Below are 19,811 nucleotides of genomic sequence, written 5' to 3'. Positions count from 1 at the left end.
TATCTTGTGCCCGGAGAGTTCATTTTGGCAGCAGTTCAGCCCCAGAGGGGCACTCCGTTGTCTCTCGAGATAGACGGGTGCTGCCGCCACTGCCAACAATACACTCTCGGTAGAAAACCAGTTTAAAAGCATTACGTGAAACTATAAAAACCAACCAAGCAAGGATAATGATTCCGTGCAAGAAACGAGCGGGAAAGGTTTTGTCTCTGGGCAGATCTTCCAGGAGCACCCGCTCAACAGCTGCACGAAAGCCAACGGCACCGGCGACATCAGCCTGGATGGCAACACCACCCTGGTCTTGGGCAACGGGACGTCCGTCCGCTCCGCAGCCAAAGTGACCGGCCAGCCCAACACGGCCCTCCTCTCGCTGGTCCTCATGGCCGGAACCTTCTTCATCGCCTTCTTCCTGCGCAAGTTCAAGAACAGCCGCTTCTTCCCGGGACGGGTGCGTGGCCTGCGTTTGGGAAGGGGGGGCGGTCAGGGAAGAATTGGGCGGCCGGAGCAAGAGGACGGCCACAATTGCCGAGAGAGAGGACTCCCTTATTTGCAGGAATTTGGAGAGTTCGTCTTAGGTGCCCGGTAGATTGTCGAATGTTGCTTGATTTGGTAAAATTCCTTCCTCTGAGGTTTTTAAGCAGAGATTGGATGCCCCCCCCATCACCAATTCCTGCATTGCAGAGGGTGGGATGGATGACCCTCAGGGGTCTCACCCGACTCTGCCATTCTATGATATGTTTGTATTCAAACCTTCTTAATAAAAGTCTGTCGTAAATCCTCGTAGAAACTGCAATGCAGCAGTATATGCAGGTTTGTTTCCACCTCCAAGGAGCCACATGGGCAAACACGTGACTCATACGGTTTGCCTTCATACCTACCTAGCAACAGGGCAGAGGGCAACACATTGAATCTGACCAAAGTGAAGGCATGTCTATACTTGGGTATTTGTAGTTTGGTCAGATAGTCTGCGGGTGAAAACCCACTCCCGAAGTCTCTTATTGAGGTATGTTTTTCCATTTTGCTCATGTGACACTGCAGCTCTGTGTCCCTAATGCGTTGGAACACTTGACTTTTGGCTCTCTCGTAACGACAGACTTTTATTACCCCAGTTCTTCACAAGTTTAAAAGTGAATCAGAATCCCAACGCTTGAGAGCCCTAGTAGAAGACAGGGTCTCCGAGACTACGATTAATGTTGCCAAATTCTGCGTTTCTGCTACTAGACGCAGGAAATATAAGCTATCCATTGACAATGTGCAGGCAAAGGCAAACGTTTAATTTTATTTAAGATCTTAATTTCGAAATGCTGTTTTTTCGTGTGTTTGTCTTGTGTGTGCTACGTTGATCAGCTGAAGAGGACGATTTGGTCTGTGACCGTTTAATAAAATTTGATTTGATTTGATTTGATTTGAACCTTCTTAATCGTGATTATATTTTTTTGCGTTGGATCGTATCGTTACGCTGTACGTTTTGGGGTTTCTTCAGCTTCTCAACCGCTTTGCATGCATCGATAGAGAAAGATGGGATTCAGATTTAAAATGACATGGAGGGGGGGCGAGAGGTGCCGGAGGCCTCCTGGGCGGATGGCAGGAGGGTCTTGGGGGCACTCTGCACACTCTCAGAGGCCCCTTCCCTTAGCCACATGCTCAGCAAGGGAGTCCTGCCAACAGAAGCAGCTCTTTAAGGGCAGGGCTGGGAGTCCAGGCGCTGAATGAGTCTCTCCCTCCTTCTCTCTGGGCAGGTCCGGCGTGTGATTGGAGATTTCGGGGTGCCCATCGCTATCCTCATCATGGTGCTGGTGGACTACAGCATCCGGGACACCTACACACAGGTGAGCTGGCAGGCGGGCTCAGCGCCCCAAAGAATCCTGGAATGGAGGAGGAAGGCAGTGCTGTGCAGTGGTTACAGGGCTGGACCGGAACTTGGCAGAAACAGTTAACAATACCAGCAACAAGAACTTAATTATTTTCTGGTATCTTGAGAGTTCCTTTTCTTGTGCCTTGTTATATCCTAGTGGTTTATTGTAGGGTTTACGTATGGAAGCCAGATTGTTGGATCTTAGCAACCTCCTTCCTATGAGGTTTTTAAGCAGAGGTTGCCTTTAGTGGACATTCCTGCATTGCAGGGGGTTGGACTAGATGACCGTTGGGGGTCCCTTCCGCCATTTTCCTCCCCGGAACCCCTTTTAAGATTCTCCTCCCTCTCTCGCTCACCTGCTGCCCACCGCTCTCCCCTCCTCGCCCGCAGAAACTGTCAGTGCCCCACGGCTTCTCGGTCACAGACCCCCAGAAGCGGGGCTGGGTGATCAACCCCCTGGGCGAGACTCAGGCCTTCCCCATCTGGATGATGGTGGCCAGTGTCCTGCCGGCCGTCCTGGTCTTCATCCTCATCTTCATGGAGACGCAAATCACCACGTGAGTCACGCCAAGGGTGCCCTGGGTCTGTCCCAAGTGGGACCCTTTGCCCGGGGAGCCGGAAGGAGCCCGGTCGCTGGGGAGGTGGGTGGGTGGGCCAAGGGGTTTTGGGGAGTGCCGGTTCGTTTTTTAATTTTATTTTTATTTCATTTAATAAATTTATTTATTTGGTTTTCAAATTAAAATTTTACATACAACATATAAAGAAGATTCCAAGGAATCTCCTGGATTTCTCCCCTTCGCGGGTCCTATTATTAATCATTTCCTCCTGCCTCTTTCATAATAGTCCAGATCTTTCACATCTCCATTATGTCCAAAGTCCATCATTAAACTACGTGTTCTTCCGAGCCTACTAATGATTTAAACTGTTTATAATGGTTTTTAAGGTAAAATATAAATTTCCCCCATTCCTTAATAAAATTGTGGTCTTCCAGATTTCTGATTCTTCTGGTCATTTGGGCCATTTCGGCATAATCCGTCAACTTGATCTGCCATTCTTCTCTGATTGGGACTTCTCCTTTCCATCTCTGGGCCAGTAACATCCATGCAGCCGTGGGATTTTGGCACCTAGAATTCCTCGAAGGAAGGCTTTGGGTTATCCAATTCCTTATATACGATTTCCTAACCGCCTTGCCCCCCCTCCCCAGCCTGATCATCAGCAAGAAGGAGCGGAAGCTGCAGAAGGGCTCCGGCTTCCACCTGGACCTGCTCCTGATTGTGGCCATGGGGGGCTTCTGCGCCCTCTTTGGGCTGCCCTGGCTGGCGGCTGCCACCGTGCGCTCCGTCACCCACGCCAACGCCCTGACCGTCATGAGCAAAGCCGTGGCACCCGGGGACAAGCCCAAGATCCAGGAGGTCAAGGAGCAGCGCGTCACGGGGCTGGTGGTGGCCGTGCTCGTGGGTGAGTCCGCAAGGGGCCGCTCGGGGTAGCCTGCCTCGCAGGGTGGCGGCGGGGGGGGGCTCCATGAGGAAGAGGAGAACCAGGGGAAGGCGGGAGGTCATGGCAAGGGTTAGGGGGGTTCCAGGATCACTGCAGGTGGTGACAGCAGTCACGAAATTACAGTGGTGCCTCGCAAGACGAAATTAATTCATTCCGCAAGTTTTGTCATATAGCGGAAATTTCGTCTTGCGAAGCACGGTCGCAGGAAGCGCGGTTTTACGGGGGGGGATCGCAAAATGTTTTCGTTTTGCAAGTCACGGCCATAGGAAAATTCGTCTTGCGAGTCACCCTTTCGTTAGCGAATGCCTTTCGTCTAGCGAGTTTTTCGTCTAGCGAGGGATTCATCTTGCGAGGTCCCACCGTAAAAGACGCCTGCTTCTTCGGAGAAAAGCAATGACAAACCTAGACAGCATCTTAAAAAACAAAGACATCACCTTGCCGACAAAGGTCCGTACAGTTCAACGATGGTTTTCCCAGTAGTAATGTATGGAAGTGAGAGCTGGACCATCAAGAAGGCTGATCGCCGAAGAATTGATGCTTCTGAATTCTGGTGCTGGAGGAGACTCTTGAGAGTCCCATGGACTGCAAGAAGATTAAACCTATCAATTCTCAAAGAAATCAGCCCTGAATGCTCACTAGAAGGACAGATCCTGAAGTTGAGGTTCCAGTACTTTGGCCACCTCATGAGAAGAGAAGACTCCCTAGAAAAGACCCTGATGTTGGGAAAGATGGAGGGCACAAGGAGAAGGGGACGACAGAGGACGAGATGGTGGGACAGTGTTCTCGAAGCAACTGGCATGAGTTTGGCCAAACTGCGAGAGGCAGTGAAGGATAGGGGTGCCTGGCGTGCTCTGGTCCATGGGGTCACCAAGAGTTGGACACGACTGAACGACTGAACAACAACAATGGCAAATGCAATAATAAGGAAGACTTCCAACATTGTGGTATCTCACCAAACTGCAATGTTCGGCTGGTGATACACTGTGATGTTGGAAACCTGACATCTCCCAGCCCTCAGCCCCACACCGGATCTGTACGCCCCCCCCCACTATGCTGAAAACCAGATTTCGCTCAGTCCTAGTCTGTTTTTTTAGTATACCTAAAATCCTTTGCTTATTAGGGGCTACCCCACATTTTGTTCCCATAGTTATCTAAGTGTTCAGAAGTAGGGGTTCCGTGGCTTGGCTTTTGAAAAATAGGGAGTCCTCAGTAATGAGCTAATTGGGAACCACTGATCTAGACACAGGGGAAAAACTTGCTATAAATAACATGGAAAACCATGTTTTAAAATTTCCTGCTCTCTTGCGCCATCTGGTGTTTCATTTTTATATTTTATATTTCTTTACTAATGTAGCTGAGTCCTAAGAGTAATTCCATGTACATGTCTAGGTATTGATTTTATTATCCAAATACGCACATGTTTATTTTAAAATGACTATATTTTGTATAAATGCGTTGTCATACTTTTCCAGGCATTCTCCATCTTGGCACTGAGCTTGATGGAGATGCTCCAAAGTGGGGGCGCTGGAGAAGGGGGAGGAGGCAGACCCTCTGTACCACTCCTGGGTTTGGGGTGGGGTCTGGCGGGACCCCTGCTGAGCAGCCCTGTTCCCCTCTCCCTCCCCGTCTCCAGGCCTGTCCATCGTGATTGGCGACCTTCTGCGCAAGATCCCCCTGGCCGTCCTCTTTGGGATCTTCCTCTACATGGGCGTCACCTCTCTCAACGGGATCCAGTTCTACGAGCGACTCCACCTGCTGCTCATGCCCCCCAAGCACCACCCGGACGTCACCTACGTCAAGAAGGTCAGAGCCTGGCCTGGGATTTGGGGTGGGTCTCCCAGGGCCCCTGCAGGAAAAGGCAGGGGGTCAGGGGAGAGGCCTGGGGGGGGGGCTGCTTGCCATGGGCAAGCATGAGCCCCATTTCCCCAGAGTCGCCAGTACATCAGGAGAGAGGCCACCCTCCAAAAAGAGGGTCCTGGGCTGGGGGGGGGGGGTGTCTTTCTGCCCCTGGCTGCCAGGAGGGCCCCCAGAAGCGACTTTAGTTCACATTGCTTGGAAAAAATAAATGGGTGCAGTAGACTCAGTTTAAGCTGCATGACTGAAATGGATTAATTTCTGGCGGCATCTATTTCAACAATCCCAAAGTTTGGGAATCAGCGGCCCAGTTGGCCGTTCCGCTGAAGAGCGCTCAAATTCTTCCAGCATTGTCTCCAGGAAGCGTCATGGCCAGGAAGCTGTCGGGGTGTGAATGTGTGGCTCAAAAAAGAAGAATCACAGGATTGTAGTATGCTTGAGTGGGAAGGGACCCCCAAGGGTCATCCAGCCCAACCCCTTGCAGGGCAGGGATCTTTTGCCCAAGGTGGGGCCCGAAAACTATAATCTGCCAGGCATTTGTATTACTCAAAATCTGAGATGTAGCAGTTAATTTTTTAATGTGGGGATCTGTCATGGAAGAACCCAATTGAAAAAGGAATGGGGGTGATCCCGACCTCGATGCTGGTTGCGATGGGACCCCCCACGACAGTTTGAACCTCAAGTGTCGTAGGTCTGGCCCCCTCCGTAGGAAGCCCCCCTTCTCCTGACACCTGTGGGGCAAGCTCGTCCTCTGGGGTGGGAAGGCGGAGGGCGATTCTGCCCTCGGTTATGGGGGTCTTCCGCCTGCCGGGGATCCTGGAGCTGCGCTGTAACCGGGGGTTGGGCCGGATGACCTCCTGGGGTCCCCTTTCCGACGCTGCGCTTGTGACCCTGCAGGTGCGGACGCTGCGGATGCACCTCTTCACGCTGCTGCAGCTGGCCTGCCTGGCGGTGCTGTGGGCCGTCATGTCCACGGTGGCCTCGCTGGCCTTCCCCTTCATCCTCATCCTGACGGTCCCCCTGCGCATGTGCCTGCTCAGCCGCATCTTCACCGAGAGGGAGATGAAGTGTGTAAGTGGCCAACACAGAGGAGGCCCCGCCGGGCGCAGAGCCCTCACGCAGCAGAGGGGGAGCGGGCTGCGCTGGCGCCTCCGCTCCCAGGGACGGGGGTGGCGGGGGAGCAGAAGCGGGCCCTTCCCCCTCCTCCTCCCGCTGCCCCTGAGCCCCCCCTCTCTTCTGCCCCACAGCTGGACGCAGACGAGGCCGAGCCCATCCTGGACGAGAGGGAAGGGGTGGACGAGTACAACGAGATGCCCATGCCCGTGTGAGGCGGGCAGGATGGACGGAGACCCGCAAAGGGCCCTGGAGATGGCACCCCCAGTGCCTTGACCAGCCACCCCCCACCCCCCCAGTGCCTTCTTGCCCCGGAGCAGAGGGGTCGCCCCACATCTCCCAGCCGCCTCTGGGTGGCGCTCAGCACACTCACACCCCCGAGACACCCCCCACCCCTTTGCTTCCGTGCGCCAGCCTTAGAGGGGGCGGGGGCCTGCCCCTCCCTCGCCCCCAAAGACAATCACTCTCCAGCCCCGTCAAATCTCAACACGGCTTTCTTAGGGCGGGGCGTCCGGCAAGGGCAGTGGGGCCGGGCCTCTCCCCTCACCTGGGGGCCTCTCCAGGCAGCACCGCCTCCCCAACCATGCCCAGCCCAAGGCCAAGGAAGAGGCGCCCCCAGGAAGCGGGGCTGGGCACACCCCCCCCAGGAGGAAGTGAATGGGGCAGGTCCATAGGGCCGCACTGGAGGCAGGACGATGCGTTGTGGGGAGGCTGGGGGGCGGCGGAAGGGAGCCCTCTGCCCCATTCCTTGCTGAACGATGGAGGTAAATAAAGCAAGAGAAGGAGGCCGGTCTGGACTTTTCGCCTGTTTATTTTTATTTAATATTATTATTATTATTATTATTATTATTATTTATTATTGCAAAGACAAACGCTCTCTTGCACCTCAAATGAATCCCTCTGAGGGATGCACTGGGGGAATGTGTGCTCTGCAAGAAAAGTGACACACCATCCCCAAATGGGCCACAACTCGTGTTTCCTGCTCTCCGGTGACCCACACCGACCCACATGGAAGCATCTGCTTCAGAACTGCAGCTCCTTCAGCTTCCGTCTCAGGTAGAGCTTGGTCTCCTCCACGCCCCTCATTTTCTCCAGCTCCTGGTAGGGCAGCTGCAGAGCGGAAGAGCAGAGGAAGAGCCTGCTGGCCAAATGACCCCTGGGCGTCCAGATAGACTGCTCCTGGTCCCGGAGGCTCCATGTGGGCGTCAGAAGAGGCCAGGCTGCAGGATCTGGCCTAAGGGGACCCCTCCGGGCAGCACAGCTGACAAACGCTGTCGGGGAGCGAGTGGAAATGCAAGCCCCCCCCCCGCCCAGCCCATCAGGAAGTGTGGGGAGGGGGAGTCTCGCTTACCTGCACCAGGCGGTAGCCCAACAGGCAGAGATGGCGGCTGCGCATGGCCCGAGAGCCCACCAGGACCGAGGAGCCGTGGCAGTAATGCCACTGGTCGTTGACAGACAGCACCACCCTGGGGGGAGGAAACCGGGTGATGGCATCAAGGGGAGTGTGCGGGCCCCCATCACTCAAGGTGTCTCCCCCCCGTTAGAGCCCCAGAAAAAACACTGCAAGATCTGGAGGATGTGGAAGCCTCCACTGCTCAGAAACAGGGGGCAGGCCCCCTCCCCAGACGCAAAAAGATGAGGGAGGGCACCTGCAGGCTCAGCCCCCCCCCCCCCGGCACCAGAAGGTACCCTGGCAGAGCCCCCTCCAGAGGCAGCAAGGTTGAAAGGCTACAAAGGGGTCCTCTGCGCCCCCAAAACAGCTGCCCCTTCCGCAAACAGGCTCCAACCCCCTCCCTCCCCATAACTCCAGGCCCCCCCCCCCCGGCTTTGGATTCCTGGCCCAGTCAAGCCCCGACATGTTCTGACCACAGGCTGTGAGCCACCGGCAGAAGGGAGGGGGGCAAGGGCAGGCAGCCTGCAAACTGAGCCATCTCTGGGCCAGGAAGGAGAGAAGCATAGAACTGAACGAGTTGGAAGGGACCCCCAGGGGTCATCTAGTCCAACCCGCTGCAATGCAGGAACCGCAGCGAAAGCATCCCTGGCAGGATGGGCTGAGAGAGGAACGCACTTGGCTCCAGCCCCCCCCCCAACTCAAGACTGTGGCCACAAGTCAGAGGTGCCTCCCCCCCCCATCCATGGTGCAGGAGGAGCCCGGCAGGTACCTGTGGACCCCCTCCTTCTCCTGTGGACCACCCTGCGCCGTGCCTTCGGTGCTGGGCCCCTGGGGGGAGAAGCCTTGAGGGTGCCCCCCTTTGTCCGCTGGGGGGAGGCGGAGGAGCTGCTCCCTGGCCGGCAGCCCCAGCTCAGTCTCTGGCTGCCCCCTGGCGGGGAAGGAGAAGTGGGTCCCGTTGGTGCTGCAGGGGGAGCCCACCGGGGAGGGGTCCGTCCGTGTGGGGCTGCTCGGGAAGGGGGTCTCTGGTGAGGGCTCCCGGCTGGGGCCACAGAAGCTGTCCAGGGGCGGAAGAGACCCTGCCGTCGACTCCAGCCCCAAAGGCACCGAGTTCTGCGTTCCAGAGGCGAGGGCGGGGGCAGCACCCTTGGGAGAACTGTGGGTGCCCCCCAGGGGGAGGACGCCACCGGAAGGGGTGACCCAGAGCAGGAAGTCTGCGGAGAAAGAGAGAAAGAGGCATCGGCTGGGGGTTCGAGACAAAGGGAGAAGGGGGGTTGCTTGGTGGCCAAAGACACTTTGCACGGACTCAGGAGCACTCTTTTCCCCAGGGGGCCTGAAGTTACAGGTGGGGGTGGGGGGTGGGGGACACGATCCACTGCATGGCACATGTCAAAGGACCAAGAAGGTCCAACTGATCAGAACGGAGTTTGGAAAGGCTTAGAGGTGAGTGGGAGATGAAAGCAAGTTTTCCCAAATTATTAAAGGAACCCCCCCCCCCAAGGCATTTCCCTCCCCCAACAGCCCAAAGCAGCTGAACTGGAGGCGTTTCACTGGGGCGGGAGGTAAGATTCATAGAATCATAGGATTGCAGAGTTGGAAGGGACCCCGGGGGTCATCCAGTCCACCCCCCTCCGAGTCCACGGATTCTATAAAACATCCCTTAAAGACACTCCAAGCGTTTAGAGCAGGAATTCGTTTCTGTTGAAATATTTGCAAATATTTAAAAGATGAGGCAACCTAATGGGATCTATCAGTTTATACCTAAAGTGGGAAGAAGCAAAGAGGGTGTCGAAACAGACAGACTTTGGCGTGGAAAATTCAATTTATGACCCCAAAACTGAGACTGGATCCGTTGGGTGATCTTTTACGACCGGTTTTTAAAATGGAAAATTGTTCACCCGCCTCTGCCCCTTCAACGCCAGAAGAGATGGAGGGAGACATTTGCATGGCTCCACCGAGAGCTTCCTTTCCGAGAATCGAAGGGGACCCCCGGGGTCATCTAGTCCAACCCCCGGCCAGGCAGGAATCACCCAAAAGAGCGTCCCTGGCGGAAGGCAAACCTCGGCTCTGATACAGCAAAGGAAGCCAGGGACCTGGGGGACGAAGCTGAGCCCCTTCTCCGGCTGGGGGGCCCTTCCCCACCCCACAGGCCCCAAAGGACGGGTCCCCCGACTCACCTACGCAATACCCCGGGGGCACCACCTCGTCCTGCCGGAAGCATCCCCTGCCCACCAGCTGGCAGAGAGCCTCTCCCACCAGGCCTTTGTAGCTGAGGAGCAAAGGGGGGGTGGTCAGTGCAGCAAAGGCCCCCCATCCCCCAAAAGACACATGGCAGCTCAGCACCTCTTCCCCTCCTAGCCTGGGGGGGTCTTTCTCCCCCAATTATTGTACCCAAATCACCCCACTCACCCACCCCGAAGCTTAATATTCCCCTCTCCAAAAAAGGATTGCTTCATTCATGCGACTATCACACCAAGTCCATGGGCATTTCCTAGGAGAGATGGATGGGACCCCAGAGGGTCATCCAGCCCCACCCCTGGCCAACCACAGACCTAAAGCGCACCCCCTCCCAGGCGCCCCCTCTCCACCCCCCAGACTCTGACCTGTACTTGCGGTTGGCCTTGTCTGCGGTGAGCGCCCCTTCAAACATGCGCACGCGGTACTGGGGGGGCAGGCGGGGGCCGCGGTACCCGGGGACCTCCAGCGCCACAGCCGCGTCCAAGAGGGAGAGGTAGCGCAGCACAATCTGCCCGCAGGGGCTGCCTGGGGAGGGGGGGAGAAGGGGAGCTGGCCCTCATCTGCTGCTCAAGGCGGGGGGGGGGGGCAAAGAACAGCAGCCCCGCCAAACCATGGACCTCCCGGCCTCCCTCCTGCCCCAACCCGAGGCACACAGAATGGCAGAACCGCAGCATGGGGGGGGGGAGGGAACCCCAGGGGTCATCCAGCCCAACCCCCTGCCAGGCAGGAACCTACTGGTGACGTTGGCCAGGAAGGCGGGAGAGAAGACTTGGCGCAGGAGGGCAGGAGGGAAGTGGCAGAGCTGCACCAAGGACATGAGGGTGTTGAGGGCGGCCAGGGGGGAGACACCCGGCTTCTGCACAGCCGCCTCCAGGCGGGGGAAGAGGTCGGCGTGGTTGGACGGGCGGAAGTTCAACCGGCTGAAGGGGAAGACCAGCTTCTGGATCATCTGCAGGAGGAGAGGCCTGGGGGGTCAGGCTCTCTGGCCTCCCCCCGCCCAACCCAGGCTCCACGGACGTCGCGTCCTGCCACTTCCCAAAGCCCCAGGGAGGCCGGACTCCGATGCACGCTTCGCAGTCGGAAGGGACCCGGGGGTCATCTAGGCCAACCCCGTGCACGGCACTTCCCAGGGAGCGGGTCCCAAAGTGTTCAGCAGATCACACTGGAAGGGGACCTGCGCTGGTGGGGCTTCCAGACCCCCAAGAGCCTCAGACCACCCAGGCCATCCGAGGGCAGCCTCACAGAGGTGGGCTGCTCCAGGGATCAGGAAAACCCCAACAGCTCAACTGTGGAACTCCCTGCCACAGGATGAGCAGCCGAGGTCACAAATGAGCCACCCTCAGATCTTCGGATGAAGAGCAGCATATACATTTTAATAATAATAATAATAATAATAATAATAATAATAATAATCCTCTAATCCTGTGTGGAGGGAAAGGGAACAAGAGAAACTTAATCTCCACTTCTTTCAGCCTGCAATGGGGGAGGACATTTCTTTGCTCTCCTCCAGGGAGCACACAAATGGAACTGGGCCATGGACTTCCGTAACTGTTAGGGGTTACTGCCTGCAAAATTTCCATCACTTTATCTGCTACCCTGGCAGGACTTTTGATGTGAGTAAAACTGATGTTTTCCTTGTTTACCCGAGAGCCTGAGAGTGATTTTTTTTTGTTAAGATAAAAAATGCGAAGATAATCGAAGTCTGCCTGAAGCATCCTAATTGTTCTAAAAGTCTATGCAGCCTTGTCTTAAAAGCGTCTAGAGAGGAGCTGCACACAGATGGTTTTTCTCCAGTGAAGCAGCTACCTGCCCTCTTGGACAAAGGAGAAGAGGAAGGAGAACTCCTTAGCATCCTCTCCTCCGTATCTACTGGTAAATCCAATCAACACACAGGAGGCAGGGATGGACAGCTTCAAAAGAGAAATGGGCAAATTTGTGGCGGAGGAGACGGCTAGCAATGGCTGCTATTATTATTATTGTTATTATTATTTAATTAATAATACTTGCAGGCCTCTCTCTCTCTCTCTCTGCTTCTGAATCCCAGTTGCTGGAAACCCCAGGAGGGGAGAGTGGCTCCTGTGTTCAAATCCTGCTCAGGGGTTTCCCTTTAGGGCCACTGTGCGAAGAGGATACTGAGAGTGGGCCATGGGCCTCACCCTGTCCTTTGGCTCTTACCTGGTCCTTCTCCCCCTGCAAAACCCACAGCAGCAAGCAAGCTAGGCTGGGCGAGTGGGTGCCAGCCTGCTCCCTCTCCATTGGCCCCCTCCCCGGAAGAAACGGGGCAGGGGGTGCCTGGTGGTCTGCCAGACGCGGCCGGACAACGCTGTCCGTCCTCCTTGACCCCAAACAAGAAGGCTCCCCCACCCCACCCCAAGCTCACCTTGCTCTCCAGCTGCTGTGCTCTTTCCAGCAGGAAGGTGGCGATGGCGTCCAGCAGGCGAGGCTCCCTCAGGCGGTGGCGGGACAAGTATTTGGCAACCAGGGCCATGGTGGGAGGGGTCAAGCCCCCCGCCTTGCCAGGGAACCAGTCTGCGCAGGGAAAAGAGGAGCTCAGCAGCCGCCCCCCCCAATAAACAGCATGCCCCCTGAAGGCGGTGGGCTCTCCTTCGCAGGAGGTGTGTAAGCAGAGGTTGGGGGTCCGTCTCAGAGGCCCCCCAGGAGCCGCTTCCCCCTTGCTTGCTGGCATTGAGACGCCCCCCCCTCTCCTCCTGCAAGGAGCTCAAGGAGGCGTACGTGTCTCTCCCCGGCCTCGGCCAACCCCCACAACAACCCTGTGAGGTAGGTGAGGCTGGGAAAATCACGGAATTGTAGAGCTGGAAGGGGCCACCAGGGTCATCTAGTCCAACCCCCAGACATGCCGGAATCTGTTGCCTGGCGTGGCGCTCGAACCCACGACCCTGGGATTAAGAGTCTTGTGCTCTGCCGACTGAGCTATCCCAGGGACACCCCATGAGCTTCATGGCTGAGAGGCAGGATTAAAACCCTGGTATCCCAGGTCCTAGTCCATGACTCTAACCCCTACACCACACTGTCTCTCCCGCTGGTTTCCTCAGAGCCCTTCTCTGCCCTTGGCCTCCCCTCCGTTCACTCGCTCCAATCGAGGTGCTTCTTAGCCCTCCCTGGGGGGCTCTGGGGTGCCCCTTAGGAAAAAAAAACCCTTCCGCCACCCACAGGGATAGCTCAGGAGGTAGAGAATAAGACGCTTGATCTCAGGGTCATAGGTTCAAACACCACTTTGGGCAAAAGATTCCTGCGCTGCAGGGGGTTGGACTAGATGACCCTCGGGGTCCCTCCCAGCTGTCCCATCATGGGATTATATGAAGTGGTTTGGCAAAAGGCTCTGGTGCGCCCTCTACTGCCTGAACTGCAAATCCTGGAATGAAGTGTGCAGGGGGAGCACTTTGCGCAGCAGAAGTCCATGGGAGAGGGGGCACTGAGACGCCCACAGCACCCTCTGTGCCCAAGAGCCCCCCCCCCAACACACCCACACGTTTGCACCCACAGCTACAGATCTCAGTTTCGACCACACAGTGGGAAACTGTTTTAACTGCTAGAACAAGGGCGTCTCTGGACCTTAAATTGAGGCACATACAACAAAAAATAATATTTACAATATACGGACCCCATTACATTTGTATTGAAAAGGGCTGTCTAACTGCTGGAGATTCAAAAGGACAATGCTTCTCTAAAACATATGCTTTTTCATTGTCTTGTATTGAAAATATATTTTGGCAGAAGGTAACTGAAACCATCAACAGAACGGTATGGAACAACCTTCTATTTTACAGAGCAAAATATCCTCTTGAATTCTATACCCAGCACTTGGAAGCTTACAGGAGGACCATACGAGTGGACTCTCCGTGCCCCGGCCATGGCAAAACGACAGAGACTGATGAATTGGAAAAATTGAAATGTACTTCCCTTCTATGACGTATACAAACTCACAACATATGAACAACTTGCATATAATTGCAGGCTTGCCATGGACAAATTCAATGACATTTGGAATCTATTCTTACAAATACTATAATAGGTTAAGTATAGCAACAACCTTGTAAAATATCCAGTTTGGAGGATAGGAAATGTTTTGCACCCACAGCTGACCGCCCCCCCCTTCAGCCCCTGCGAGGCTGGCAGAGACCGTCTCTGGGGCACTGCCCCCCGCTTCCCCGCACGCCCCCCCCCCGGCACCCACCTGCCATGCTGCAGATGAAGTTCTCCCGGCGGTTCTGGTAGAAGAGCCGGGACCCGAAGATGGCGCCCAGGGTGTCGCTGCCACTGGCCTCGCGGGCGCCCAGACAGAGCATCTGCTCCAGCAGCGCCAGCTCCTCCTCCTGCGCAACCTGCAGCTGGCGCAGCGAGAGATGTACCAGGCGCAGGAACTCGCGCCGCACCGGTGGGGTTTCTTCCTGCTGCTTCTGGGCCCGCAGGCGGTAGTACGAGAGGAGCAAAAAGAGGGTCTGCAGGCGGCGCTGTTCCTCCGGGCGCGGCTCCGGGCTGCCCTGGCAGGCCTCCGACGGAGGGGGGGTGGTAGCAGCAGCAGCGTGGCTCAGTGGGCGGAGGCGCACGGCTTTGCCGCTGGCCGTGGAGACGTCCCTCCGGCGGAGGCGCTCCAGCCGCCTCTGGGCCTCATCCTGCAGCGCAAGGACCAGGCGGCTGTCTCCAGGCAGGCCTGGGGCAGAGCAGGGGTTAGGGGGAGGCCGTCCCACCGCTGCCTGACCCTGCAGGGCGGCCCTTGGGAAGCCAGAAGAGAAAGGCCTGGTCAACGCCAAGGACTGCCTTCGGCCCCTCCTGCCCACACTCCCCACCGCCCCCCAAAGAGTGCCCCAGGCGGATGGGGGGCTCATCCTCATCTGGCACCCCCATTACGTATCTTGAGTCACCAGGACTGAAGCTGTTTAAACCACCTATGGTCTTTCAAAATGGGAGTGTAGTGTTTTTGTTTGTTACTGTGATCTGTATTCTTGTCGTTTTATACTATAAACCACCATGTAAGCTTTGGATGAAAGGCGAAACACAGAGTTAATCTATAATAATAATAATAATAATAATAATAATAATAATAATAATACATTTTGGAACTACTGATAGGCAGGAGCCTTCACTGTGCTCTTTTTTCGGTACCTGCTAAAAACATAATCAGACAAATCCTGCCCTGGCGCAAGTCTTAATCTCTTTTTAATCATGGAAGGGACCCTGGGTCATCTAGTCCAACCCCTCCTTGCAGGAATCCTTTGCCCAGGGTGGAGCTCAAACCCACAAACCTGAGATTATGAGTCTCTGTCGGAGCTACACTTTGCTGAGAGCCAGTGTGGTGTAGTGGTTAAGAGTGGTAGACTCGTAATCTGGTGAACTGGGTTCGTGTCTCCGCTCCTCCACATGCAGCTGCTGGGTGACCTTGGGCTAGTCACACTTCTCTGAAGTCTCTCAGCCCCACTCACCTCACAGAGTGTTTGTTGTGGGGGAGGAAGGGAAAGGAGAATGTGAGCCGCTTTGAGACACCTTCGAGTAGTGAAAAGCGGGATATCAAATCCAAATCCAAACTCTTCTAAGCTGTTATTTTCAAATTATTTTTCATTCTTCTCGGCGGCAGTTTCACTGCCTTGTCCTTTCTCCTAAACTGCCTTGAGGTCTTTTCACAATCAAGCAGAATATAAATAAGTTTATGGGACAAATAAATCAGCCTCAGCCGAGAGGCTCTGAGCTACTCAGCTGGCGCTGGCTTGGGGACCTGGGCGAGCATTGAGAGCCCGGGGGTTGGACTAGAAGACCTTTGGGGTTCCCTTCCCGCTCGACCATTCCCAGATCCCTCCCTCTCCTCCCCCCCCCCATTCCCGGATCTCACCCAGCGCAGCCGAGGCATGGAGGCAGCGGACGAGGGTGGCGTCGTCAAACTGGGCGCAGCGCCTGGCGACGGCCCGGCTGAGATGCTGGAAGTCGGGCTGGTGCAGGAGGGGCTCCAGGCAGGGACCCCCCTTGTCCTGGGGGAGCAGGCGGCCCAGGTGGCCGAGGGCCAGGGCATAATGCGCACCCGACACCCGGCCCGGGTTCTGCCACAGCCAGCGCAGGAGCTCGGGGACGCTGCGCGATCGCTCCAGCAGCCGCTTCAGGGCGACAAAGGTGCTCCGCCTCTCCGGGGGGCAGGAGGGGGAAGGAAACCCCTCGGGGGCCGCAGTGGGGTGCGGGGGGCCGGGTTCCGGTGGCGAGGCAGGGGGCTTGGCCCTCCCCAGGCAGAAGCTGCAGGTTGGGAGCAGGCCAGCCCCGCCCGGGTCAATCCAGGGGGCCGAGGAGCTGGTGCCCCCCCTGCTCAGGGCACGGAGGAGGGGCAGCATGGCAGGGGGCAAAGCGGGGGGGCGGCGCCAGCCCCAGACCTGCAGGAGAGAAGGGAGGTGGTGAGGTCCAGATCCAGCAGCCCCCAGCCCAGCCAACCCAGGCAGGGGCCACGTTGCAGCACTATGCCCATAGGCAAGGGGGTTGTTGTTAACCTGTGGAACTCCTTCCCACGAGAGGCAGGGTGGCCACCCACCTGGGAGGCGTTGAAAGAGGAGAGGGCCTTAGGGGACTTAGGAAGTCCTCTAAGTAAGATTTGAAATAAGGTTAAAATAATTAAATTGGTGTGCTCCTGTGGTAGGTGGGTTGTTAGGTATGTATTTGTTTCTTTTGTTTGTTTTTTGTAGTTTGTAGTTTGTATGTATTTTTTGTAGTTTGTATGTTTCTGTTTTTTTGTTTTTTGTTTTGCTTTGTGTGGAAATACCAATAAATTTCTTGTAAAAAAAAAAAAAAGAAAGAAAGAGGAGAGGAGAGGGCCTTCCGGGTGGGGGCACCCGCCCTGTGGGACAGCCTCCCGTCAGATGGCCAGGAAGCAAATAATGGTCGGACTTTGCCTGGACGTTTAAGACTTTTAGCCCGGGTCAGGAAGGTGTCCAGTTGTGTCCTTTCAGATTCTGTCGGAAGGTGGCCAGAGCGATGGGGGCAACGGATCCAGACGGAGATGGATGGAGAAGTCCGTCCGTCACCCCCAGCTTCCATTGGAACCCCCCCCCCAGTCCATTCCCAGAACCCAAAGCAATGTCCATGCGCCCCTTGGGGTGAGAGCGCCTGCCTTTCTCGAGGCCGGATTGAGGTCTGATGCGGCCCTCAACTCTCTATCCAGCTGTCCTTGGTCAACAACAAATGGTCGCTGTTTTTTGTGTTGAATAGATGCCCTGTGGTCATTTCTGGTCTCTGAAGCCATTTGCCCATCACAAATAAGAGCCTAGACCAGTGTTTTTCAACCACTGTTCCGCGGCACACTAGTGTGCCGCGAGATGTTGCTTGGTGTGCTGTGGGAAAATTTGAAAAATTACTTTATATATAGTCAATATAGGCACAAATATAGGCACAGAGTTAATTTTTTTAACATTTTCTAATGGTGGTGTGCCTCGTGATTTTTTTCATGAAACAAGTGTGCCTTTGCCCAAAAAAGGTTGAAAAACACTGGCCTAGACAACACAAAACACTCTTGCTGTAGGTCAGTTCTTTTTCATGTGGTTTTTAATCTTATATTTTGGAAATGCACAGCCAGGTGTTGTTGTTTTTTCCTTTACTTTTTTTCGGGGGGGTAGAGCTTGTGGAGCTTATAGGCTGCTTCCCGGGCCGGGGGTTGGGCTAGATGACCCCGGGGTCCCTTCTCTCCCTCATGGCCGCTCTCCTCCCTCCGCCGCCTCTCCCCCCTCCCTTTCCCCCCTCCTCTTCCTCACCTCGCTGCACCGGTGCGATGCCGGCCTGCGCGCCCGCCGCGACCTCCAAGAGCCCTCTCAGCCGCAGGCCACGCCCCTCATTTGCATGCGGCACGGACGCCGCTCCGCCTCTTCCGGTTTCCGAGCGGTCCGCGGAGAAAAGCGAGAGGCAGGCAGGAGGAGGAGGGAGCTTCCGGGTATTCGCCGGGCTGCGATTGGGCGGAAAGAGAAGGGGCGTGGCCTGGAAGGGAGCGCTGCTCCGCCTTCGCGCCGGGCGGAATCCGAGGGCGAGGGGCACCCAGAGGCCATCCAGCGCAACCCCCGGCAAGCGGGAAGCGCCCAGAGAGAGAGAGAGAGAGAGAGAGAGAGAGCATCGCCGGCTCTGGCTGGCAGCAGAGGCGCCCCCGGGCGCCAGGCGGGGAAAGGGAAAGCGCCGTCGGTCCCGTAGGAGACGCCTCACCTCGGGGTCGTGGGTTCGAGCGCCACGTGGGGCAAAAGATGCCTGCACTGCAGGGGGTTGGACTAGAAGGCACCTGGTGGGGTCCCTTCCAATTCTAGCATAGAGAAGCATAGAATCGGTGTCGGAAGGGCCCCCCAGGGATCATGTAGTCCAGCCCCGTGCAATGCAAGAGTTGCAGCTCTCACAGGTGGCCCGCCAACTAAGGAACTCGGCGTCTATTATGTTTCCCATTATTTATCATCATTGCATCTGGCCCCCCCCCCACCTTTTCCCCAGGGGCTGCGCACGACACGACCCCCCCCCCCCCCGGTTGGCGCGCCCGGATTCTCCCGTTTTGCTCTCGGGGCGCGCGACTCTTCGCCGTCTTCCATCCCGCTTCCCTCGAGGGCTCTGCCTCCATTTGTGACATGCGGGTGATGTAGTGATGATGGTGTGTCAGTCATGTATTCTGGGGGAAAGAGGGGAGTTTTAAAAGAGGGGGTCGCCCCATGCTCGGGTTCAAACGCCTGTGGGAACCTGTTGCGCAACAATAAAGATCATGGTCTACTGACCGCCGTTTTGCTCCAAACTACTTGGCTGGAACTTAATTCTTTTACTGACCGCATGGATGGACCCGCGGGGGACTTGCTCCCCGACGAGCTGGGCTGCCGAGTAGTCTCTCACCCCGGAGTATTTCCCCCTTAACACAGCCCAAGACCCTGCTCCTCTCCCGCCCACTCATTGTAACGGAAAAATGCTACACCCCCTGCCAGGACTGCCTTCCAGAAACCTCGCGGGGGGGGGGGCTGGAAATTCTTAATTAATTCTTAATTTCTTCCCCGGGGTTCCTGGAGGGCAGGGCCCATCACTCATCGGAGGCTGGTTCTTGGGACAGAAGAGTGGGACATGATCCCGAGCCCCATGGGCAGTAGCCATAAGCAGAGAAAACACAAGCAAGAGGTCAACTCCGCCAGCCGGACTGGAGAGGGTGGGGTGCCCCTCCTCCAGGATTCAAATTGGACCCTACCTACCTGCAAGAGAGGAGCAGCCATACCGGGGCTGCCCTGCAGGAACCCCGGGAATAGAAATTCCCATTTTGTCTGCCTTGTCCCAGAAAACGAGGGAAGAGAGGAGGCCCGGTGAGGACACATCCTGCTATCACAGGAGCTGACCAGATACCTGTGGGAAAGTATAAGCAGGATTCGAACTCGAGAGCAGTACTCTCCCCTCCTGGGGTTTCCAGCAACTGGGAATCGGAAGCATTGCTGCCTCAACTGTGGAGGCAGGACAGAGCCATCCTGGCTAGGAGCCATCGATAGCCCCCTCTTTAATGAATTGTTGGAGGCCATCACTACATCATGTGGCAGCGAGTTCCATAGTTTAACCGTGTGCTGCATGAAGGACTTTCTTTTATCTGTTTTGGATCTCTCAACATTCAGCTTCATTGGATGTCCAAAAGTTCAGTGTTATAAGAGGGGGGGGGACTCCTAACTTTATAATTTTCTATCATGTCACCTCTTCCTTTTTTTATTCTAAAAATTCCCAGATGCTGCAGCTGTTCCTCATAGGGAAGTTGCTCCGTTCCTTTGATCAACCAGAGCACTTTCTCCGTGTGTGCGTGCTGAGCTGGGGTTTAAAAACTCCGTGGCAGGACAAGACAGAGCACACAATGGCGCCTGGCCCATGGCACATGGCAAGCACCCAGAGACC

General features: G+C 56.0%; 2 protein-coding genes across 4 annotated transcripts in view; one reads left to right on the top strand and one right to left on the bottom strand.

Moving 5' to 3' along the window:
* The window catches only part of SLC4A2 (solute carrier family 4 member 2), a 60,101-nt gene extending 52,994 nt beyond the window's left edge, over positions 1 to 7,107 (top strand). For 2 of the 3 annotated variants that reach the window (XM_033165173.1, XM_033165172.1), the window contains 6 exons: positions 215 to 445; positions 1,737 to 1,826; positions 2,243 to 2,409; positions 4,983 to 5,152; positions 6,101 to 6,274; positions 6,451 to 7,107. In XM_033165173.1, coding sequence (XP_033021064.1) covers positions 215 to 445; positions 1,737 to 1,826; positions 2,243 to 2,409; positions 4,983 to 5,152; positions 6,101 to 6,274; positions 6,451 to 7,088 — 1,470 coding nt within the window. In that variant the 3' untranslated portion in view covers positions 7,089 to 7,107. Of the gene's footprint in view, positions 1 to 214; positions 446 to 1,736; positions 1,827 to 2,242; positions 2,410 to 3,056; positions 3,311 to 4,982; positions 5,153 to 6,100; positions 6,275 to 6,450 lie in introns of all 3 variants that reach the window. The other variant, XM_033165174.1, reaches the window with a different exon arrangement.
* A 66-nt stretch (positions 7,108 to 7,173) lies between these two features.
* Positions 7,174 to 16,295, bottom strand: FASTK (Fas activated serine/threonine kinase). Its single transcript, XM_033166307.1, has 9 exons — positions 15,790 to 16,295; positions 14,140 to 14,616; positions 12,325 to 12,473; positions 10,680 to 10,893; positions 10,310 to 10,469; positions 9,884 to 9,975; positions 8,479 to 8,920; positions 7,668 to 7,782; positions 7,174 to 7,426 (listed from the first exon to the last, which is right to left on the bottom strand). The coding sequence occupies exons 1-9, from the start codon at positions 16,274 to 16,276 to the stop codon at positions 7,340 to 7,342; spliced, it is 2,223 nt and encodes a 740-aa protein (XP_033022198.1). The 5' UTR covers positions 16,277 to 16,295; the 3' UTR covers positions 7,174 to 7,339.
* Positions 16,296 to 19,811: the final 3,516 nt, after the last annotated feature.

Source organism: Lacerta agilis, chromosome 12 (genome assembly GCF_009819535.1).
Source record: "Lacerta agilis isolate rLacAgi1 chromosome 12, rLacAgi1.pri, whole genome shotgun sequence".
Taxonomy (NCBI): domain Eukaryota; kingdom Metazoa; phylum Chordata; class Lepidosauria; order Squamata; family Lacertidae; genus Lacerta; species Lacerta agilis.
Note: the sequence above shows the minus strand (reverse complement) of the source record. Positions and strands in the feature narration are given on the sequence as shown.

Bases quoted from the DNA above. Each gene is read 5' to 3' on its own strand.
- FASTK (XM_033166307.1), bottom strand. From the start codon at position 16,276: ATGCTGCCCCTCCTCCGTGCCCTGAGCAGGGGGGGCACCAGCTCCTCG. The intron at 10,894-12,324 runs GTGAGCTTGGGG...CTCCTCCTGCAG, and splicing joins CACAGCAGCTGGAGAGCAAG to ATGATCCAGAAGCTGGTCTT. The intron at 7,783-8,478 runs GTACCTGCCGGG...TCCTCCCCCCAG, and splicing joins GAGAAGGAGGGGGTCCACAG to GGTGGTGCTGTCTGTCAACG.